Source organism: Uloborus diversus, chromosome 6 (genome assembly GCF_026930045.1).
Source record: "Uloborus diversus isolate 005 chromosome 6, Udiv.v.3.1, whole genome shotgun sequence".
Lineage (NCBI taxonomy): Eukaryota > Metazoa > Arthropoda > Arachnida > Araneae > Uloboridae > Uloborus > Uloborus diversus.
The window spans coordinates 63,030,856-63,055,674 of NC_072736.1; the positions used below are offsets into that span (position 1 = coordinate 63,030,856).

Genomic DNA, 24,819 nt, shown 5'->3' on the forward strand with positions numbered 1-24,819 from the left:
ACTTTGCCAAATACGATGCAACTTTCAAAACAGCCCGACCGAGCCCGACACCCATTTAAAAAGCTTTCTCTAGTTATAAATTAAGGCGAAAAGCCTTTAAAAATCTCACGTACCAAGTTTTCTTTATTTTTTTTCACAAAAAGAAAATAAAAATATTTACTTTGATTTATAATTAGCACTAAGCCCTGACATTTCTTTATATCGTAAAATTGGTTTGGTTCAATTCCATTCATTTAGAAAGCCACAAAAAAATCTACATTGAAACGTAATAATTAAGCTGAAACGTAACAAAAAAGCGAAAATTCCTTTAGAAATCTCATCTTTCACCGAGGCTATGAGCAATTGTATGTGACTCAAGTTTCCAAAACAGGTGCCGATCGATGCACCAGTTAGTCAACTATCATGGAATAAATTTTCATAAAAATCGGGTAAATTTTTAATTTTGGACTTTTGGCCAGGATTTTCAGTCAAATACTCCACTGTGCGCCGACCCGCTAGTTTGCTTATTTTTTAACTTTATTTAACTAATGGCAAATATCGGCAAATGGTTTTTGTAGCATAACATTTCAGAAATAACTTTCAAATAAAAATAATAATATATTTTTTACCTCGATCTCTGTTGTGAAATAGTTAAAAGAATGTATTCCATGAGCAAGTACGTTGGCTCGGGAAGAAACATCTGAGAGTATTCAGTAAATTCAGATAAGTGCTGGTGCGAAATCACGAATCCAAAAAATCCGAAAAAATATATTTGTTTTTACTTCCTTTTTTCAAAAGAGAAAGTATTGTATTCGCGAAAAAACTTTCACTCAAAAATCGGCCTTAATTTCCATTTTGCTCACCCCCGAATGAATGTTGAGTTTATTTTTCAACCCGACCACACGAGGATATATTAGTACCTCCTTCCACCTTCAACTCCTCAGAAATATGGATAGATCCTTTAAATTGTTTATCTTGTTTAGCGGGAAGTTTTTTGCTCACCAAGCAACCACTTTACTTTGAAAAGCTTCCCGCCCAACAGGATAAACAATTTAAAGGATTTATCCATATTTCTGAGGAGTTGAAGGTGGGAGGAGGTTCTAATGGTAGCAGGTGTGATGAAAGAGGAGAAGAGGGAAGATGAGAGTTTAGCAGATACGTACTTGGCGGGCAAACTAGATATCATAACTTTTTAAAAGTTTTCTTGGCGGCCAAATTTTTACAACAGGGTTGTTTTTGATGAGATATCACATCTTTTTGCATTGAAATTGTTACTTTGTCTGTATTTTTAGAATTGAGAACTTCAAGTCAGAAAATTTCAATTGAAACAATGCTGTTTTGTGTTTTTAAGGAACAGTGATGGCAAGCCTAATTTTACGTCAAGTTATTTTTTGGCCATTAGGATTCTATGTTCGTTTTGCGAGAATTGGGCCATTTAAATTTTATTGCAATCCTTGTATCCTCTCTGTTGCAAAGAAAACTTCTTGAGTAATAAAATACTATATTTTAAATTACATTGTTTTCGAGTATTTTACAATTTCACAATAAATTCTGATAGTTTCTTTATTTGACGGATTATTTACCATTTTCATGATAGTTTTTTTAAATGTTTTACAGCTTTCGGGGGATTTAAATCTAGCTTTTCACTTTTTATTTAATGAATTTTTTCTTAAATTGTGGACTATTTTACGTTTTATGGGATAATTTTAATTGTTTGGTGATTTATCTTTTTCTTGATAGAAGTCTTTGTCTTGTTTAATACCTAGTTTTGTTTAAAAGTTCATTTAAAAAACGAAATAACGCATGTTATCACCAAGCACAAAAAAAAAAAAAATAAATAAATAATAATAATAATTTGAACTTTGACATCTTGAATTCAAATTATGTTTTTCGCAATCACGAGTGTGTGTGTGTGTGTGTGTGTGTGTGTGTGTGTAGGCGTGTTTGTGTGTGGGGGGGGGGTAGTTGGGTGTATGTGTGTTTGTGTGGGGGTGGGTATGTGTATGTGTGAGTAGTTTTGTGTATGTGTAGGTGTGTGTATGTGTGTGTATGTGTAGGCGTTTGTATGCATGCGTGTGTGTATGTGTTTGTGTGTAAAGGTGTATGTGTGTAGGTCTATGTGTGTGTGTAGGTGTATGTGCAAGTGTAGGCAAGTAAGTGACGCAACCTGGGGACGGTTTTCGCTAGAGGAGCAGCATTGTGAGGCAGCCGGCCGACGGTGGTGTTGCAGAGGAAGGGGGGGGGGGGGGGAATAAGATCATAGGAATTCGAAAATGTCAAGTGAGAACAATAAGCAATCGTGATTGCTCAAAAAAAAGCCATTAAATATTTTAAATTTGAATGTGTCAGAAGATCTATACAACTGTACTCGACGTCAAATCGCGGATATCCCAAATTTGCCACAGCGACTCCGCATGATGCGCGCGGACTTAGCTCATTAAAAGTCTTGCTTAAATTAATAGCAAAAAATTTGTCTGTCAACAAACTACTGCAAAAACACGGATACCCGCACACGTATTTCATATATTTTCAATTCATAATGTGTTATGTTTGTGAAAAATGCATTAATTTAGAAAATAAGCAAACCAATAAATAACTGCTATTCTTCGCTCTCAATTATAAAGTTAGATGTATCATATCCATACGCGTATAGTTTTATATAATATGTCACGCAAAATATTCTAATGGTTTAACCCCAATTTCGCGCCGACATTTAAAATTTCTTCTCCCCTTAAATATATCAAAACTGAAAAGCAGGGGTAAGGAAATTTACCCCTGCTTTTGGTAAAACTTGGGGGAGGGGGAGAGCAGCATTCTAATCTCATTCATTAATTTATTTCTCTGCTTAAGTATAAACAAACGAAATGGAATCTTAAAACAGAAAGCCCAACGAGTCCGCGCGCATGCGCAGTCGCTGTGGCAAATTTGTGGTATCCGCCATTTAACGTCTAGTTGCAACTGTTGGATCCGTTTTATTAGTTTTGACTGAATTTCATTTCTAAAGACAACTTTTGAATAACTGTTAGATCTTAGATCTGTTCTATCCTTGCAATTGCAGTCAGAGATTGATAAACCCTATAAGCTGAGAGTAAGTGAATATGAATTTAGGGGAAATTAGTATTTTTCAAACTTTAATTACTCCGGCCCATGATGTCCCTGGGAGTTGAATTTTTGTATATGTCCTCAATGGCCCCCCAAGAATATGTATACATAAAATCATTACCATAGCCCCTCGGGGGGCTGCTACAGAACACCGGGAAGGTACGATTTGGGGGGGGGGGGGTAAAAACGAGGGGGAGGGTGATAAATCGCACAAATACACATCAGTAGGGCACAAGGAATGTGTGTGCGAAATTTCAGCTCGATTCCTCTTCTCCTTTGGGCTGTAGCCCTGTCAAAGAAAGCGAAAACTTTTTTTGAACAGCGATTTTCTAACTTAAATTCCTCCTCCCCCTGATGGTCCAGGGGATTGTATTTTGGTTTACGTTGTCAGGGGCCACTAGAGATTAAGTATACCAAAAATCAACTCCGGGGGTCTACATGGGGCTGAGATACAGAGGGTTGAAAAACCCCAAAAAACCCAACTTGTTCTGTCGTGTAAACTGTACTTAGTTGCGTTTATTTTCTTTCGTCTTTCTTTGCGGTGAATTTGCTTTTGTTGGCTGCTTACGTTTGGTTTCCTTGGCGGCCGGGACACTCCGGCGTCCCGTGATAGCATCATACTACAAGAGGTTGAGTTTGGATGCCCTGCATGCAAATAATTTTAAGTAACAAAGCTATATAATAAAACTAAATATATATATATATATATATATATATATATATATATATATATATATATATATATATATATATATATATATATATATATATAGTTATTATTATTATTATTATTATTTTTTGCTCTTGCATAAACATATTTACTACTTTCCTGTCGAATTTCGAGTCGATCGAAGCAGTACTTATCAATTTTTTCGCGTTTTATATCTCCGTGCTTATCTTTTGGCAGTGAGAGCAGGGTTGGTAAAAAAACCAAAAAAAACGGGGTTTTTTGGTATAAACCAGGTTTTTTGGTTTAAACCGGGTGTTTTTGGTTTAAATACTATTTGCGAGAAAAACAATTATTTTTCGGAAGGTAATTAAGGTTCCATGTAATTAACAGTTATTCAATAGTCACATTATACCTAATTTCTCGATTAATTAAAGAGATAAGAACAAAATCTTGTAACTAAATTAAATAATTAAAATAGCTTTCTGCGGGGAAATATTGATTGAAATGTTTGACTTGATTAACATATTAGTATGCATGTATATATAGACCCTTTATGATACGAAATACTTCAAGAAGTGGTTATGATGCGGGTTCAGATAAAATATAATAAAGATCCAAGAAAAAAACTTTATAAAACCAACATAATATGAATAATAATCGAATAAAGGTAAAAGTTATATTTCTAAGCATAATCTTTTCAAAAAAAACAATTTTCATATTTTTTCTTTCTGATCTTACATAAAGCTGATTTTTATATACACAATGTCGCAAATATTGAAGTAAAGCAAAATGTACAACAGTACATGATTGAACAGTCAAAAAATCGATTGCTGTTGTACTGACAAAGTTTTAAAAAAAAGTGCTGCTCTATATTCGACTCCGTTCTTATTTTGGAAAGACTTGGAAAAGATATCGACTATCGCTAAAACAAAGAACCAAATCAAAAATACAAAAATTGGTGTAACATGGCTTAAATTACAGCTTATTTACTGGCATACATGTTGCATCCAGCATTGAAGTTTAAAAAATATTAAATGCAAACTCTTAAGAACAAATAAATGTGTAGCAAATTCTATTTCAAGAAATTTTTTTTGGCAAAAACGTTATATCTTCTGCAACAGTGACTGAGTGGTGGAAAAGCCAGGAAGAAGAATTTGAAAAATGCAATGCAACCGTCTTTAAAAGTCTTCAACATTACTAAAACAAGCTTCAAAAAAGTGCAGTGCATATATTTTCGTCATTTAGATATCATTTATAACTCAAAAATTGATTAGGCTCTGGAAAAGCTTCAAAACTTGCTTTTTGTTCAAAGTACTAAATAACATAAAAATAATATTAATTTATAACGTAAAAGTTGCTATGTATTTATGCATATGTTATTGTGGTGTAAAGTTGATTTTATGTAATTGTAAAAAGATTTATACACATATTTCTGAAATGAGTTGAATACATTACATATACAGGGTGTCCGAAAAGTCCTCGACACATTACAATGGTATTTTAGGTTAAATGTGTCAAGGACTTTTCGGACACTCTGTATATTTATTTATACATGTAATTTTAGTTTTTGTTTGTAACAGATTAAAAATATTTTGCTTTAAACCAAAAGAACCGTTGTTTTCTCCAACAGTCTTTAGAAAAAAAATTCATTTAGTTGAAAGCTTTGAACAAAAAGACTAGCTTTGAAGCTTTTTCCAATCCTAATTTGTTTCTTATTCAATATGTGTGAGAGTAAGTTTGTACGAAATTTCAAGGCTGTATGTGGTATGGGGTCTCCTGGGCGCAGGTCCGCCACGGACTTCCTTCCAGAATTTCTTTGAAACCTTACTTTTATTTTACTATACAGAGCCATGGCATTTTTGCAAAGTCGTTGACATGCACTCAACTATTAAATCTTGGATATAAATTCCAATCAAAGCAAGAATGCGTTCAAAAAGTTCCATTACGATCTTCCGTACATGGATTTATTTATTCCCAAGATTAAAACAAAATAATTCTCTGAAATTTACCTCTTTCTATTCCTCAAAAAAAAAAAAAAAAAAAAAAAATCGCAGCATTCTCAAAATTTCTGTTTTCTCACAGAAAATTTCGGAAATAAATAAATTAAAAAAAAAAAAATAAACAAATACAAAGGGAAGGAGATTCTCAGAACATTGAATCTATTAAAGGAAATCCAATCGTCACGCTTGTTGAATGTCGGCAAACAATCAGGCAGAAAACAACTAATCGCAAGAACTGAATTATATTCTATTCGCCAGTTGACAAGCTTCACTTACGATTTAAAAGCAGTCGGTTGCGTCATGCGAGAAGGCTTCCGGCAAGACACCGTGAAGTAGAAAACGATCCGTACCCGAATAAGGTAATTAGGTTAAGGGTAACACTTCAATAGCTTCATTTTTTATTCTGCAGTACAAAATCACAAAGAAAAGAAGATTTATTGTCTAAAAGTAGCTGATGTTTTCCACGCGGAACATTTTATTTAAAAATAATACTCCAGAAACTCCAGTAAATGAGCACACATTCACACGATGCGATACTACAGTTAATTTTGTGCATAATAAAATATCTCATCAAAAACAACCCTGTTGTAAAAATTTCCCCGCCAAGAAAACCTATAACTTTTCCGCACAAAAAAGAAAACCTGCAAAGAAAACCCAAAAACTCTCAGCCATAAAAAGTTACGCTATCTAGTTTGCCCGCCAAGTATCTGCCAAACTATCATCCTCCCTCTTCTCCTTTTTCATCACAGCTACTTCCATTAGAACCTCCTCCCACCTTCAACTCCTCAGAAATATGGATAGATCTTTTAAATTGTTTATCTTGTTTGGCGGGAAGCTTTTTGGTTTAGGATGCAGGTTTTCTTTTTTGTGCGGAAAAGTTAAAGGTTTTCTTGGCGGCCAAATTTTTACAACAGGGTTGTTTTTGATGAGATATCACATCTTTTTGCATTGATATTATTACTTTGTCTGTATTTTTTAGAATTGAGAACTTCAAGTCAGAAAATTTTCAATTGAAACAACGCTGTTTTGTGTTTTTAAGGAACAACAATGGCTAGCCTAATTTTACGCTAAGTTATTTTCTGACTATTAAGATTCTATGTTCATTTTGCGAGAATTGGGCGGTTTAAATTTTATTGCAATCTTTGTATCCTCTCTGTTGCAAAGAAAACTTCTTGGATAATAAAATACTATATTTTAAATTATATTGTTTTCGAGTATTTTACAACTTCGCAATAAATTCTGATACAGTTCTCTTTATTTGACAGATTATTCAACATTTTTATGAAGGTTTCTTTAAATGTTTTACAGCTTGAGGACTATTTTAGTCTATCTTTTAACTTTTTCTTTAATTACACTTTTTCTTAAATCGTGGATTATTTTACGTTTTATGGGATAATTTTAATTGTTTGGTGATTTATCTTTTTCTTGATAGAAGTCTTTGTCTTGTTTAATACCTAGTTTTGTTTAAAAGTTCATTTAAAAAACGAAATAACGCATGTTATCACCAAGCAAAAAAAAAAAAAAAGCTAAGCCATTAAATATTTTAAATTTGAATTTGTCAGAAGATTTATACAACTTTACTCGATGTCAAATCGCAGATATCCCAAATTTGCCATAGCGACTCCGCATGATGCGCGCGGACTAAGCTCATTAAAAGTCTTGCTTAAATTAATTGCGAAAATTTTTTCATCTAACAAATTACTGCAAAGCACGGATATCCACACACGTATTTCATATATTTTCAATTCATTATGTGTTGTTTGTGAAAAATCCATTAATTTAGAAAATAAGCAAACCAATAAAAAAAGTGCTATTTTTCGCTTTCAATTAAAAAGTTATATGTGCCGTATTCATATGCGTACAGTTTCATACAATTTGTCACGTAAAATATTGTAATGGTTTAACCCCAGTTTCACGCCGACATTTAAAATTTCTTCCCTCCATAAATATATAAAAACTCAAAAACGGGGGAAGGAAATTTCGTATCGGCAAAACTTTGGGGGTGGGGGGGGGGGGGACAGCATTCTAATCTCATTCATTAATTTGTTTCTCCGCTTAAGTATAAACAAACATAGAATCTGAAAACAGAAAGCCCAGCGCGCATGCGCTGTCGCTGTGGCAAATTTGTGATATCCGCGATTTAACGTCTAGTTGCAACTGTTGGATATGTTTTAGTCTTGATTGAATTTCATTTCCTAAGACAACTTTAGAATAACTGTTAGATCTGTTCTAACCTTGCAATTGCAGTCCGAGATAAACAAACCCTATGAGCTGAGAGTAAGTACATAAGAATTTAGGGAAAATTAGTAATTTTCAAACTTCAATTACTCCGGCCTATGATGTCCCTGGGGGTTAAATTTTTATATATGTACTCATGGCCCCCCAAGAATATGTATACAAAAAATCCATTACCGTAGCCCCCCCCCCCCCGGGGGGCTGTGATAGAACCCCGGGAAGGTACAATTTGGAGGGTAAAAACGAGGGTGGAAGGGAAGGGGGTCAAATAGCACAAAAGGCACATCAGTAGGGCACAAGGAATGTGTGTGCGAAATTTCAGCTTGATTCCTTTTTTCGTCTGGGCTGTAGCCCTGTCAAAGAAAGCGAAAACTTTTTTGACCAGCGATTTTATAACTTTAATACCTCCTCCCCCTGATGGTCCAGGGGATTGTATTTTGGTTTACGGCGTCAGGGGCCACTAGAGATTGACTGTACCAAAAATCAACTCCGGGGGTCTTCATGGGGCTGAGATACAGAGGGGTGAAAAATCCAAAAAAAAACCCCAACTTGTTCTGTCGTGTAATCTTGTTCTTGGTCGCTTTTATTTTCTTTCGTCTTTGGCGGTGGATTTGCTTCTGTTAGCTGCTGACGTTTGGTTTCCTTGGCGGGGAGGGACGCTCCCGCGTCCCGTGATGCCAAGCAGAGTAGAACAAAAAAGGCGGCTCGTTACGGGGGGGGGGGCAACTATCCTCTCACTTTCAAAGGTAAAGGGGTCCCTTCAATTTTCTAAATTCGAATAGATCGAATAATAATAGTGTTGATCGAGTCATCGAGTCACGTGTCTAATGAAAGAAAAATGAACTTGATAAGTGTACGGGTATGTTTTATATTTTTCTCATGTTGTTATTTCATAAAATTAAATTGGAACTTTGAATTAGAAGGAGGGGATTTAATGTCCTGATTTTTGAGGCCGTGCCCGAAATTATTTGGAGAAGGTCTAAAAGCTTTGGGAGCTCTGCCCTACTCAGCCTCCCCCCCCCCCATCACAACTCCTTTGATACCCCACTTTTTGGTGGACCAGTCGCCTATAGAACATACTATAACTCCTGCTGAGACCAGAGATTAAAACGATGTGTATAAAGTTTCAACTACTTATTTTAATCGACAAGTGGGCATTAAAAATAATATTTTCAAAGAAATTAATTTGTTTAAATTTTTGTATTTTGGAAAGACTCACATCCATTGCAATGGATGTTAACGTCTAATGCCAATACGAATTTAATTTGTCCAGACAATTTGATGGTGGAAAAGGCGGATTTGATTGGTAGGTTAGATTGAGTTTTTTGGCACAAGAGCCTTAATAGGTTATACTGTGACAAGTGCATCTAAAGCATTTAATTCACTTTATTAGGTGAATCAACAATTTCAAATAGTATTATCTAACTAGAAAGTCGCCCGTCAAGGTATGACGGGTGAAAATTGCTTCTACATTTGAACGAAGCCATTGCCTGTTTGATGATATTTTGATACTTGAAATTGTAACCCTAACTCCAGTGGATTAACCCTAAACTCCTGTAGGTAGCGTTCACTGTTGACCATTTTTTTCATTTCTTCATTCCTCTAAAATGACACAGATTTACCTGTAAAATAGTTAAGTTACCGTATCCAGTTCAGCCTTGTCACAATAAAGCCTTTCCCTGCATGGTAAACATTACCAAAACATGTTATCAAAATTATCATAGCGTGGCGGCGCGAGTTTCATTGTTGAAACATGCGGGATAATCGACCATCGGCTATTATTTATAAGAGGATACTAATGTCGATGCAAACAATAAACGATATTTATTGATCATTTCAGGTAAATATAAAGAGTTTGACGGGACCTTATGCAATACGCAAGTCATTGAATCAACTCTGGTAACTAAACCAAGTAGCGTTATTTTCTGTTTCTCCAACGTTTCAGGTGGTAAACCTGCTGTGACGACATAGTAAACAAAGTACCAAACTTTTAGGATTGTGAGTGTTGTCAAAAAAGAAGAAAAACAACAAATATGAAACGACAAGAAACTAAGAGAGTTAACACAAATTACACGGACTAGTGGATAAACATCTTCACTCAACAGGAAGACAATAAAGTTAGCGGGGATTGTTACGTTTGGAACAAACTAATCGAATTATTTTCTTCAAGAAAATATGTCGAGGAAATAAGCTAAAAGATCAATTCAATTCTGTCATAAAATTTTAACAGGTGACGTTCACTTTCAAGAAATATGAAGTTTAATAAAATTTTCATGCAACTAGAAGTTTGAACACAACAAAACTTCTGGATTTGATGGCATTCCAATTTTTTCAAGTCCCAAATATCGATTCGTAAGCAACAGTAACAAAAACGACACGAGACGAATTAATAAATAATGGGGTCGTTTCCAACACTTTTTTTTTTTTAATGAAAGAACACGCTTAAAAACATAGGATCTAACCATTTTTTAAATAATTTGTTTACGTTTAACATTTTTAAAAAAATTACTTAAATCGGTGATCTTTCATTGTTTACATTTCTTGCCGATGACATCACAAATGATGAAATGTCATTCTGTGTTACCATTCACAGAGCAAAATATTTAATTCGCATCTTTACTCACGTGTATTGGCAACGATATGGTTGATAGCAAGCGTAGAGCGCAAATTTAATTCGTTGCTTGATTATCATAACGTGGAAACGCGGTACAAAGATGCGGCAAAGTGCATCATTTGTGACGTAATAAAGACCGCACCTTGTTTGAAAAATCGGACATTTTAAAAAATTAATTAAAAAATAACTGTTGGGAAAATAAAAGAATTTTCAGGGTCCATGTTTTTTTTTCTTTTTTTTTTGCTTATTCCATCAATTTCAGTAACTAAAAGTACTACTTTTGATTGAAGGAAACAACCCCATTAGCGACTCGGAAGACTCTCGAAAACTATAATCACCCTTTCGGGAGACAACTTAAAAACGCCATCCATTCGAAACCTTGATGTAACCGAAGTTATGAAAAATAACTATTCATCTAACGTAAAAATAAATAATGTGTACACCTACAAAGAATTTCGTTTGTTATCATATCAGACGACTTCCTTAATACAAACTACAGAAAAAAATTAGTTAACAATTGAGGTTGTGAGAAGCAAAGGGATGCAAGTAGCAAAATTCAAAATTTGGAGATAAAAAGTACAAATGTAAAATGAACTTCTCCTCTGTTTTCGGAAAAGAGATAGTGCTAGAAGCCTTAGTATAGCTATACAGCATGTCGACTGGGCAATGGTGGCTTGATCAATGGTGGCTTGTGACCCGAGGGTCCCGGGTTCGATCCCAGCCGGTCGAAGATCCACCGTCTTCATTAATAGTGACTAGGGGACGTTAAATATGGTCGTAGTCACACAGTCCTCCAAGTGAAACGATACCTCTCGGGGAGCGGGACCAGGGATTACTCGGTTTCTGGTTTGAATCAAAAAAAAAAAAATCATAGCTGTCTTCACGGTTTCATCCAACTGGTTAAATCACAAACAGTGATAGGTTCGGGGGACCCAGGAGTGAAAGGTATACAGCATGATTTAGAATTTTTTTCAACAAAAGCCTACCAAGGATTGGAACTTGAAACGTGTTTTTCTCAAAACATGAAAATGTCCACTATCGTGCTTCTCACTGTCTCAATTGTTCTTTCAAATAGAAAAATATGTTTCATATGCTACTCGTGGAAGCTACTATCATCTTTTGATGAAATAAAAATTCGAAGATACAGCTTACGACAGCGAGCTTACGGACTGTCCACAAATGATGTCACGCTTTGAGAGCGAAAGGGGGATTTGAAAAATTTTGAGTTTGTGACAAAGGGAGGGAGGAGTGACAAGAAGTATGACATCTTGCATTTTTTATGAATACATGCATTTTTTTATGAATACTTGTTTATGAAAAGTAGCTAGACATGTGATATGTGGAAAGGGGGGAGGGCAAAAATATTGAAAACAAACAGTGACATTGTTAATAGACAACGCCTTAGAGAAATAGAAAACACCAGTTTTGTTCATTTATTTTAGAAATATATACTAATATTATAAAGAGAGAGGGCGGATTTTTGTGTGTTTATATGTTCGAGGTAATCTTCGGAACCACTGCACCTATTTGAAAAATTCCTTCACTATATGAAAGGTGCTTTTTTACTGAGTAACATAGGCTATAATTCGAAAAAAATCCGATAAATAGTTATTTTTTTATTCCAATTTAGGCCCAAATTTCACAAATTCCCGACTATGGGAGTGAAAAATTATTTGCACATATTAATATTATATATCGTTGAAAAGGGTAGAATTTTCAGCGTTCTAAACAATTTGTTTCAATGCCCTAACTTAATTACGGCGGGAGTAATTGGCGTTTTTAGCCTGAACATTTTTAAGCTTAGCTGAAATTTAGGCACTACTTTCTTCATTAAATCTATCAATAAATAGTGAAGGAATTTTCCCAGCTTTCTTTTTGACAGCAATGGAAAAAGCGACATTTTTTACTCCAGATCTCTTTCGACCTATGGTCGAAAAAATTAGCTTCTATCTTCAAAGGAAAAAAGTTACAAGCGTTTTTAAATCAATTTCGAAATATGTCATTTTGATTCAAGCTGTCAACCATTTTATTTTCGCATTTCCACGGTTACGCTTTTTGAATCCATTGTTTACTTCCTTATTTTGCATTTAATTCCTCAAACTTACTTTATTTCATGTTTCCATGGTTACGATTTTAAAATCCACTTTTTTGTTTGTTTGGAGAAACATTTATTTTATTGCCAAAGAAAAAACATCCGCTTCATTCGCAAAAGAGCTGGGTTCCGGTATCGTGGTCGCTTGGCGCGTTAGGCGCTGAGCAGTTCAGTCTAGGATTATTGTTTTAAAGCAACCGTAAATGTAATTCAATGCGATTTGTTTTGAAAAAAAAGAAACTTTTGATTTGTTTATATCCGAATGAAATGTACGACATTATCTTTTTTTTTTCTGACGATATTTTTTGAATGTTCCACTGGAATTATTATTATTATTATTATTATTATTTTGTTTTTGTTTTTTCGTTAGACGGATGGATTATGATAGCGTGGTTGCTGGGCGAGTTTGGCGATAAAAAATAGAGTTGCTGAACTATTTTTACATTTAAAAGACATTATTTGATGTCTTTTTATTTTTTTTTATTTTTTGTTTATTTGGCGAAATGTTTTGAAGTAAAAACCGCTTCACTCGCTAAATAGAGTTTTAATGCAACTGTACATCTGATTTAATGATTTGACAAAAAGTTTTAAATTCCAAAGAAACTTTAAAAGTTTTTTTTTTTTTTGAAAAGGTGTGTACGCATTTTATGCAAAGAAAAATGATCAGTTCACATCAGAGGGGGAGGGAGAGTCAATTCTTTTTATTCAACGAACTTGCATTATTTTTAGCACGGGCATCGCTGTGCGGGTACTGCTTGTAAATAAATAAAAAAAGAAACTACTTTTGATAAGAATGTAATATTTTTAATTCAGTAGTCTGAAAATAAGATTTTTTATTTTTTTCGATTTCGATTAATTTTTCGGGAGACAACAAAAAAACGCGATATAATGAGGGGCGATGTAACGAGGAGTTACTGAATATAAATATTCTAAGTGGATAATTATTGGCAAGTTTATATAAGTATTCTCTCTCTCTCGCTAGAGCATATTTTACTCTTACCTCCTGCTTGAAGAAGTATTCTACAGCAAGTTGCGTTTTCATTGGTGGCAGCAGCGTGAAGAGCAGTTCGACCCTGCGAATCCTTTGCGTTTAAAAATTCAATCTGAAATAAAAAATACAGTTTCACATATTGAATGCACAAATTTAAATTTTAATGCGATTAATTCTGGATAAGTTTTAATTTGCTCAAACTACAAGCAAGTAAACGTAAGTTTTCATGAAACAATTTTCAACTTTTCCTTTTCCATTGATTTTAATTCTGCTGAAATTGCCTTTGCGGTACTAATTTTAATGTTAAGACGAAAAAATAACAATAAGATAAACACAACTTTTGAGATAAAATTCAGTAAATAAAAACTTATTATTCTCTTAAAGCATCAAACAGCATAAAAGGAGCTGGGAAGATTAATAAAAGGGACTTTCAGCGAGCGATATTTACCTATTCGTATCATCGTCTACTTTTCACTGGAAAAACACTAACATGATGTTTTTCCTCTTACATCAAGTGCATTAAATTCAAAATTTAAAAGCTTTTTACAACAATATTTACACACCGAAACTTCCTACTGCAACAGATTCATCAAAGCAAAAACGCATTGACGACGTGGCGTCACTTGTACCGCTTAATATTATTGCTGGCGCAATTTGCGCAGACAAATATTAACTACTTGTACAAAAAAAAAAAAAAAATGTGCGAACATGTATAATTTATCAACGAAATCTTATAATTTTTACAAAGAACGAAATAAAAACACAGTGCATTTGAATGAACTTCAAAACGTTCATTTACTCACATGCAATAATTATCTGAAGGATCCTAATCTTTTTAAATAATTTTAAATTTTTCAGTTGTTAAAGATGTTGTATTAACTTCGTAAAAAGCGAAAATAGGAACGAAATTTTCAAAAAACTTACACGTTTTGAAACAAAGCTGAAACTACGAATTTCTACCAAGAAAAAGGTGGCAGTGGAGAAAGGAAGAAAAAAATAGAAAGAGAAAAGAAGAAAAGTAAAAAACACTGAAGTGCAGTTGAAATTGTCTCCATTTGAACAAGTTATAAATCAGAAATAAATGCAGAGATTGGGGCGTTTAAAATGATTTGTAAGATGTTTTGAAATTAAAAGTGTACAAAGAGAAAATTCACTGCTAGCAAATAGAACAATAGCCTGCAAAATACAGAAGAACATTCAAGTCAAGGTCATTAGGCAAAAGGGAAAGTCAAAGATTTTGATCCAATATTGCTGTTAAAAAATACGATGATTTATTTTTTTTTCCCCTAATGAAAAAATTAAATACAAAACATCGTTCGACTCATAAAAATGTTTTCTCTTACTTTTAAACAATGGGGTGGTATCCTTCAATCAAAAGTAGTACTTTTAGTCACTGAAATTGATAGAATAAGTAAAAAAATAACTTGGAAGCAGAAAATACTTGCATTTTCCTAACCGTTATTTTTTAATTAATTTTTTTAAATGTCCGATTTTTCAAACAAGGCGTGGTCTTGATGACGTTATAAATGAACTTTGCCGCATCTTTCACCATGTTTCCACGTTATGATAATCAAGAAGCGAATTAAAATTGAGCTCTACGCTTGCTATCTACCATATTGTTGCCAATACACGTGAATAAAGATGATAACATTTGTGAATGGAATAAAAAGAAAATACGAGAAGCATTTCGAATTTTGTCGAAACTTCTCTAGGATTTATAAATAGCCTCCGCGAGTGATAAAGTTTTAGTTTTGCTTTTTTAAAACTGTCTGAGCCGTTAACTCTGTTATTGTGCCCTCGCAGTGTTTTCGCGTATTTGGATGTAAATATTAGGGCTCGACCGATGGCACTCTTTGGGCGATGGGCCGATGCCGATTGTTGGCCGATTGTTCAAAGGTGGCCGATGGTCGATTGCCGATTGTTTTCCTCCAAATGGCCGATTTCCGATGGCCGATGGCCGATGCCGTTGGCCGATGGCAAAAAAAAAAAGAAAATCTGACGGAAATAAATTGATAAGATTGTCAGGGATTTAAAGGATCAATTATTCATTTCACTTTACTTCCTTTCTACGAATAAGGACTTGTAATCAAAAAAAAAAAAAAATCAAATTCCTACCTAATTTCTATTTTACGATCACTCAATTTAAACTTCACAAGTTTTTTCGGCACACCTGTACACGCATATGTACCTAAGAACATATAGATGACCAAAATATCCATTTTGAACATCTCCTTAGTTAATTATCGCAAGTTCTCTTGTGATGTCTTCATACACGCAAACGTGCGTCACTCAGAAACGTTATGAAATAGTAAGTTGAAAACTCATACGTACGTAGTATGATCAAAAAGTTCGAGGACAAGCAGTATAAAGCCTTACAACGAATAGTTCACATTACCGAATAACATCTATCTACAAAATAATCACCTTGAAAGACTATGCACTTGTGCCAACGTTCGTATAGCTTTTAGAAGCACTCCTGGCAGCCATTTTTCGCAACCTCCTGTAAGGCCTCTTGCGCTGCCGCTTTCTTCGTCGTGGGGAAGAAGGCGACTTTCATGTCGAGGATGCACGGTTTGATTGATCACTGCTCTGATATGACAAACAAATAACATAACGTTTCGTCGGATTTAGCTCCGTGTGACTCTTACCTGTTCCCAGCAAAAAAAAAAAACATTTGCATGCACGCCGCTTTCTTCCGTCAGGAGAACAGAAAGCTGCATCATAGTAGGTTGCGAAAAAGGCTTCCAGGAGTGTTTCCAAAAGTTATATGAACACTGGCAGAAGTACATAGTCCCTCAAGGTGACCCTTTAAAGGTGGATGTGCTTCGGTAATGTGAACTATTCTGGGTAAAGTTTTATACAGCTTGTCCCCGAAATTTTGGATCGTACTACATACAATCTATATAGGATGTAGTTATGCTTCTTTTTTTTTTTTTTTTTGACTGTTGTATAATGGTAGAGAAAGAACAACAGCCAAAAAAAAAAAGAAAGGAAAAAAAGGAAGAAAAACAAAGACTGTTTAATAACCAACTGATTTGTTTTTTTTTTTTTAATTGAACACATAACTAAGATTTCAGCAATATTGTAATAATGTATGAATTATGTACACTATACATAGTTAAAAAACTTTAAATTATGTTGTCTAATCATTCAAAAAAAATTTAAGAATAAAAATATGAAACAGTCAACAAATTACGCAATTAAAGTGGAAAGATTGCACGTAGACATTTTTTAGTCATGAAATTAAACGATAAAGGTAAGAGATAAATTACAATATTAAATCATAATACGAATATTTTTGTACTTATTTAAAATTTATGAATGGAAAAATTTGCATTTTTCATAAAAGCTATAACAGTGATATAATTTTTTCTGAAAAAAGAAATAGCCATGAAAAGAGTGAGGTTCTTAAAACGCAGCTACAATAAACAAACTCGATATTTACTTCAAGTTAATGATAACTAAATACATATACGACTTGATCTTATGTTCGCACACACAATATTGAACCATTTGATTGTTTAAAATCTTTTATGAAGTACTACAAACAAGTTCAAATTAAATTTTTCAATTTAACAATAATTTGCTGAAATTTAAAAAATTGCTTAATAGGAAATCCTCGAAACTTTTCTATAACATATTATTAAAAATATGATGAAAACGAAAGTAACTCGTTCATTGATTTTATAAAAATACATGAAAATAGTTACATACAATAGAAAAAAATCGATCACTATAAATGATGCAAAAAAGATGGCGCATTACGAAATAAAGATGAAACAAGAATGAGAAATACGCAAAATGACATTTCTTGAGCAAAATAAATAATCGTTAAATATTTAAGAAATGCTTGAAACGACGAGGAAGGGGCGGGGGAGGGGGGGTCACCCGCTGATTTTAGAGTAACTCACAACATTAAACTTCGTTCCCAACTTCGGCCTCATTTGTTTAGTACCGAACCCGCTACCACCAACGCCTCGCAAGAGTTTTTGAGTCGACTTCAGCACTTCCGAAGAAAAAATTCAAAAGTCCCTTTGATTTCCGAATTATGTCACCATTCAAAACGTCTTTAATCAATTTCTTACATTAATGCTCTAAATTCTTCCTAAACAATAAATTAAGATAGAAAAAAAAAATCTCTAATTTTATGAATGGTGTTAGTTTTAAAAAAACTCGGAAGTGCAACTAGAGTAATTTCAGAAATAAAGGGGGGGGGGGAGGGCACGCAAGTGTTCTAAAAACTACCGTCGCACAGTGGAGTATTTGACTGAAAATCCAGGCCAAAAGTCCAAAATTAAAAATTTACCCGATTTTTATGAAAATTTATTCCATGATAGTTGACTAACTGGTGCATCGATCGGCACCTGTTTTTTAAACTTGAGTCACATACAATTGCTCATAGCCTTAGTGAAAGATGAGATTTCTATAAGAATTTTCGCTTTTTTGTTACGTTTCAGCTTAATTATTACGTTTCAATGTAGATTTTTTTGTGGCTTTCTAAATCATTGGAATTGAACCAAACCAATTTTACGGTATAAAAAAATGTCAGGGCTTAGTGCTAATTATAAATCAAAGTAAATATTTTTATTTTCTTTTAGTGAAAAAAATAAAGAAAACTTGGTACGTGAGATTTTTAAAGGCTTTTCGCCTTAATTTATAACTAGAGAAAGCTTTTTAAATGGGTGTCGGGCTTGGTCGGGCTGTTTTGAAAGTTGCATCGTATTTGGCAAAGTCTCTAGTGCTAATTTCAGCAAAAAAATCTTCCGCCTACAACTGCCCTTTTTTTAAATGATTTTTTTTAAAAAAAGTGCATAATCCGATCTTTTTGTGACAAGTCATGATTTTAAACTGAATTTACCTACAAAGATTTAATAAATTTGCAAAAAAGTTATCATAAGTACTACTGAATGAAAAGATCGACATATTTGAGCGCACAAACAACAATAAAATTTCAGACACGAGTTTCATGGTTATGAGAAACCGCTTCATCAATGTGTAAAGATGTAAGTTATGGAATGAGAATCATCCAATTAATTTCGAAAACGCTTACCTTTATGCATCGCTAAAGAGATTCACTGCACCCCTAAAACATGTGTTTGCGTTCAGTTATGTTAATTTTCTCATGTACATTAATGAGTTAATAAATTAAATTATTTTGTGATCTCGCTAAGAAAATTTGCTCTTCCTTAAAATTGAGATAGATTTTAGATAAAATAAATAAATATTTATATTTTTTCAGCTCATTGCTGAAAATAATGTGCCGGGAGAGGGGGTCTTTCCCCCTTATACGTAGCAAAAGGGGGGAAATACCCCCCCCCACACACACTTGCTAGCGTTAGGAGACAATTGTAATTGTCTCCTAACGTTCCTACGCTAGCGAGCTATCCATATTTAAGACATTTTACCTACTCATTGTGAAATTAAAGTTATATAAAATTTTAGTTCCAAATTTGTTCGTACAATTTTTAGCGGGACACATCACACGATGTAAAACTAAGGATCGACCCAAGGTACGAGTACAATATATACAATTCAAAAACAAAGAGCTTTTGAATATCCATTTTCGAGTGTTTTTACAGTTATAATATCCTAGTTCATTTATTTATTTTTTTTTTTTTCCAATAGAAAAAAGGTTCTTTGTAACCCCGAAACCCTTATCTTTAATTCTTTTTGTGCATGATTAACTCAGGGTTTTAGTAATTGAAACCAAACGAAAAGAATAAAATTGATTATTTTTTTGGTTTCAAATTAGTGTTTTGTACAGCATACTAGGATTTTTTTAACCGCTTTTTGCTCTTTCCCCCCCCCCCTCGAACAGTGCACTTAATTACACATCTTCAAAGGAAAACAGCAATTCGCATCGAACATGTTTACTTATCACTTGTCTAAGCATTATTGGCAAAGAGCCAACCGTGGCACTCATTTCGGATCGAGTGAAAATTATTGAAAATTTTTATTTCAACTCATTGAAAAAAAATTCATTATAAATCAGTGAAAGAACATAACTTCACCGTTTTCGCTGTAAATGAAGGTAAGGTGTTTATATTATTTCCTTAAAAAGTTTCAGAGCCATAACATTATTAGAATATTGGATGCAAGAATTTTAGTTTACATGGATTGAATAATTGAAAAAAGTCGAAAAAGTGACCTCCCTTTGTAAATTCTTAGAAATTCGGTTAATTACGTCAGAACTTCAAACAAACCATAATCTTGAAGAAAATTATTTTTCCTATCTAGTGATGCATTAGGTTTTTTTCTACGTTTACTAGGATCGTTTTTACGGTCGTAAACATGCAAAAGTCTAAACCGTGGATAAAATATTAAATATTTCATTATCTAATTCAAATTTTAAAAATCGAGTTTCAAATTGTAACATTAGACATTTCAGACAACTTGTATACCAAGTTTCATGTCTATAAGTGAGATAGCTTCGCCGTACAGCGCACAAACGCACACAAGGATGTCGTCTTCAGAAGGGCGAAAATTTCAAACTAGTTTTGGCCAGGATTTTCAGTCAAATACTCCACTGTGCGTCGGTTCAACTGGAATCTAACAAAATGCCACAAAAACCGGTTTCGCCATCTCATATTTGTTTCCATGGTCTCTAATTCGGCAACAAACACTATAACAAAAAAATCGACGCATCAAGAAGCAATCATCCGATAGCTTTGAAATTTTGTATTCATGAGTGTTTTGACCAGATGTGCAAATGATTAAAATTTGGTGTCCAATGAATGAATAGTTTGATCTCCAGCGCATCGAAACTGCGCATCCAGCAGATGTATATAAAGAGCAGTTCTTCAACAGTTGTTAAAACTTTCGGTTTGATTGCGATTCAGATTACCTTTCAACAATTAAAAAATGCCTCGTCGCATGGTTCGTGCTCATTACGAGCAACTGTCAGAGTTTAAACGAGGTCATATCATTGGATTGAAAGAGGCCGGTTGGTCAAATCGTGAATCGCTCATCATTTGAGTCGAAGCGATGCGACGATTCGAAGATGCTGGCAAGGATGGGTGGAAAATGGCAGAGTTCAGCGTCAGGATGGTAGCGGTCAACCTAGGGTGACAACAGATCGTGATGATAGAATGATTGTCCGATCAGCTGTCACAGCGCTTTCTTCATCTCTATGAACCATCAGACATTCAACCCAAACACCAGTGTCCATCATGACCATTTACAGACGGTTGGGACAACGAAATCTACGCTCGCGTCGACTGTTACGCCACCTGCCACTGACGCCTACACACTGCCGAGCCAGATTACAGTGGTTCATGGCTCGATCAGGTTGGAATGGTGCCGACTGGGGATGTATAGTCTTTAGCGACGAATGCAGCTTCCAACTGTGTCATGACGATCATCGAAGACGTGTTTGGAGACACCCAGGGCAGAGGAGGGATCCTGGTTTCACTTTTGCACGCCACACTGGCCCTCAGCAAGGCATTATGATCTGGGGCAGGGGCGTAGCTAGACCCGACTTTCGGGGGGGGGGGGTTTCTTCTTTTACATATATATATATATATATTTAGTATTAAAGAAATGAGAGGGAGGCGTATCTTACATACTTTGGAAAGGGGTGACCCTATTCCGATACTTGTGTCAAAAAAAACAAAAGCAAGGAATTTTTTATTTTTTTAATGTTGTAGAAAATTCAACTTTTTTTTCTTTTTCCTTTAATTTAAAGTGAAATTTTCTAGCATTCTCTTGTCAAAACCAGTCTTTCCAAATCAAGGGGAAATCAGATATCTGATGAGCGTGTTCCGTTCATTTCAGCGTGACTGCTTAATTTAGAGGCTAACACACATCTACAAAAGCTGGCATCCCTGAAAGCTAATAGATACTTCCATTTCTGCCTGTAAATTGGATGTTTGACTTTCAATCTCATCGGTGGTCGGACTATAAAGACTATTTTTACTAACTTGGTTTGCACTAAAAGTATGAAATAAAATAAAAAAAGACTTCTTGAATTATAACCCACAAAAAATAAAATTGCTTTTCATATCGTTATATTTATATGTTGCTTTTTATGTATTGACATTTATGCTAAATCTAAAGCAGTTAATAAAATTTGAGTAAAAAAAGTTAGGGAAGAAATATAGGCGGTAGAAAGTTATTCGCTCAAATGCATACCATCTGTTCTCCTCTCAAGTCTTTATTTTTAATTTTATTAGCCGCTTTAGAATTTACATAAATATCTATTTGAGAGTGCAACAGCAATTTTCGGGTATTATAAACAGAAGTCTTTTTTTTTTCTACTTTTTAATCCGAACCAAGCTCATAGAAATAATCTAGATTCATCTCGTTTTTAAACATTTTATTCATGTAATGCTATGCAGTTTTTCTTTTGAATTAAAATAAAATTACCTTCAGAAGGGTCCGATGGGACTGATGTTGCTTTGCAGACTGTACTTCGTTTTCTTCAGACGACGTTAACTTTCTCTTTTTAGAGCAATCCTTTTCGTCATTTTAATTTTTTTTTTTTTTTTTTTTTTTGGTTGAAAAAAGCTTGTTATCGGTCTTGTTCGCTTCATTATGCAACAACTTTCACTTAGAATGTACTATTTTAAACAGACTACGTTTCCAAAAGAATATGCAGTAAATACTGGATGAAAAATCAATGTGATTGCAATGGATACTCTGGTTAGCAAAGGTCGTTTTGACTATGACCTATGACAGGGCTTCGCAACCAGTGTGCCGCGGCACACTGGTGCGCCGCGACAAGGAACCCAGTGTGCCGCGGTATTTTCGTAGTTATACAAAAAGAAAGAGCCTTGACGTATTTTATTTTAAAGTTACGGCCAAATTGCGTTTGTATCGTTCTGTAACTTCTCAATTCACTCTGTCGATCATGTGCAATAAGACATACCCGATAAGGGGAGAGGCGGGATTTATTTGCTGCCCCACCTCTTTTAAACTTCTTGTGATCCTATTACTTTCAGTTTTTGAAAACGGATTTTAACTTCCAAGAAATCAACTAGTTATACAGAATTTTTTCTAAACCTTTCGCAAACGAGAGTATCGTCCTCTCCCCCAGGAATTTTAGCCCCAACTTTAGTTTTTGCTTTCCTCTTTTCCAGTTCCGATACTAATTTCTTTTTATCGTAGTTTCTCAAAGCTCGGTTCTGAGACGTAGTAAAATAGAAATTAAAACCGTACAGTTTCCTCCATCGTGAAAATCTCATGGCAGAATTTACCAGATGAGCTGAAGTCAGCTTTGGCTGAAGTCGTGATGAAAATCGTGATTTTCATAAATTCGAGGCCGCATAATTCTCGCCTTTTCTCCGTACTTTGTGAAGAAATGTGGGCAGATCACCACTCCCTACTTCTTCATATAGAGATTCGCTGACTTTCGCGTGGTGAGGTACTAGCAAGAGTTTTTGAATTGAAGGACGAGGTACGACAATTTTTGATTTTAAAAAACGAAATGCAGTACGCCAGTTTTTTGCAAGATAAATATAGGGTGGCAAAACTAGCGTACATGGCTGACATTTTTGAAAACATTTACGAATTGAATCGGAAAATGCAAGGACAGTGAGAGAATTCGGGTTACATATATGGACAAGCCAAACGGGTTCAAATCAAAACTTCAGCTGCGGAGAGAAGTAATACTTCGTGGCTCCTTGGGCATGTTCAAAAGGACCGTCAACATGGTATGTGAAGAAAATGGCATAGAAGAAAAGCTGCTGACTATAGTGGCAGAACATTTAGTCATACTTCAGGACAAGTTTCAGCACTATTTCAAGAATTGTAATATGGAACAGTACGGCTTGATTCGCGTTCCATTCTCTTCATCTGCGGATGCATCAGTTAAAGATCTTTTTTTGAAGGCGCGAGAAGAATTTATGAATCTCAAGATCGACCGTATTCTTAAACGTAAGTTGAGCGAAGTGCCTCTGGAAGAAATTTGGTTGCTGATTCAAAATGAGTATCCCACCATCTCTCGTCTTGCTATTGATGTGCTGCTACAATAAAACCTGTAAAGTTGACCACCCTTGTAAGTTGACCACCTGTCTATGTTGACCGCTTTAGTCAGGAACGGAATTAGTCCTATCTCATATAATGAAGGAAAACCTCTGTAACTTGACCACCTCTCTATCTTGACCACCTGTCTATCTTGACCACTAATGTACGCCAAATTTGGTCTGGAGTATTGTAAAAAACCCTTTGCAAGTTGACCACTTTTTTTTTTAAAACTTTTTTCAGCAAATTATTTTATTTTATTATTTATTAATTATTATTATTCTTCCTTTTTTCTTTTTTTTTTTTGTTAGCTTTCCAAAAGTGTTTTTAATGCTCTGATGACAAACTAGCATTTTACTAACTAAACAGCAGTATAAAGCTTATGCTGCTCTTTATTCTCCAAACTTGTTTTTCATTTGTTGTTCCATTTGAGATAGCTTTTTGTACCCTGTTCAATGAAAATAGGTGTCAGTAGAAAAGTTCAAAGTCTTTTCTTTCACTTGCAATATGTTGTGGCAACACAGGAATTGTGCTAAAAAGAGCAGGACCGGATCTATACATTTTGGGCCTAAAACAAAATATGTAGAGCCCCTCTCTAGTGGCCAGCAGTGTCTATTTGTAAAGTGAATAAGTCTTAGTGCTAATTTTTTTCTTTTTTTTCTTCAATTTTTAGGGCCGTTAGCTCCTTTAAGGACGCGAGCCCCTCGCACTGCGGATACGCTGATCTGGACCTGCTAATGAGTAAAGTTACATGTTTCTGATTAATGGATTAAGAGATAGGACAGTTTAATTTTGCCTTTATGAACTGGGAGAGTCGCGCTTATTGCTTGCTCTTTGTGCTCTAAGTTGTACAGAAAAGGCTTGAAAAAGAAAGTTAGTTGAACTTGAGATTAATAAAAAGTATGAAATATTATATTAAAATTAATTGAAAATGGAGAGAGCAAGAGAAAATTAGCCGGCACACATGGAATTTCGAAAACTACAATGTCTAATATAGTTAAAAACAGGGAAAAAATAACAAAATTATTTGAATAGTATTTTAATTATTGTTTCACTTTCAATCATGTTAAACAATGAAAGTGAGTTGAACAGAAATAATAAGGGTGATTTACTCAAAAAATGAATACATGATGAGAGAAATGACAAAAAATAAAAAGAATCATTACCGCCCTTCAT

The 24,819-nt window shown here is 34.4% G+C and overlaps 1 protein-coding gene across 1 annotated transcript in view; it reads right to left on the minus strand.

Annotated features, from left to right (window-relative positions):
• LOC129224781 (uncharacterized) overlaps positions 1–24,819 on the minus strand; it is a 69,109-nt gene that overhangs the window by 19,686 nt on the left and 24,604 nt on the right. The window contains exon 3 of the mRNA XM_054859329.1: positions 13,693–13,795. Within this exon, the coding sequence (XP_054715304.1) occupies positions 13,693–13,795 (103 nt within the window). The remainder of the gene's footprint in view (positions 1–13,692; positions 13,796–24,819) is intronic.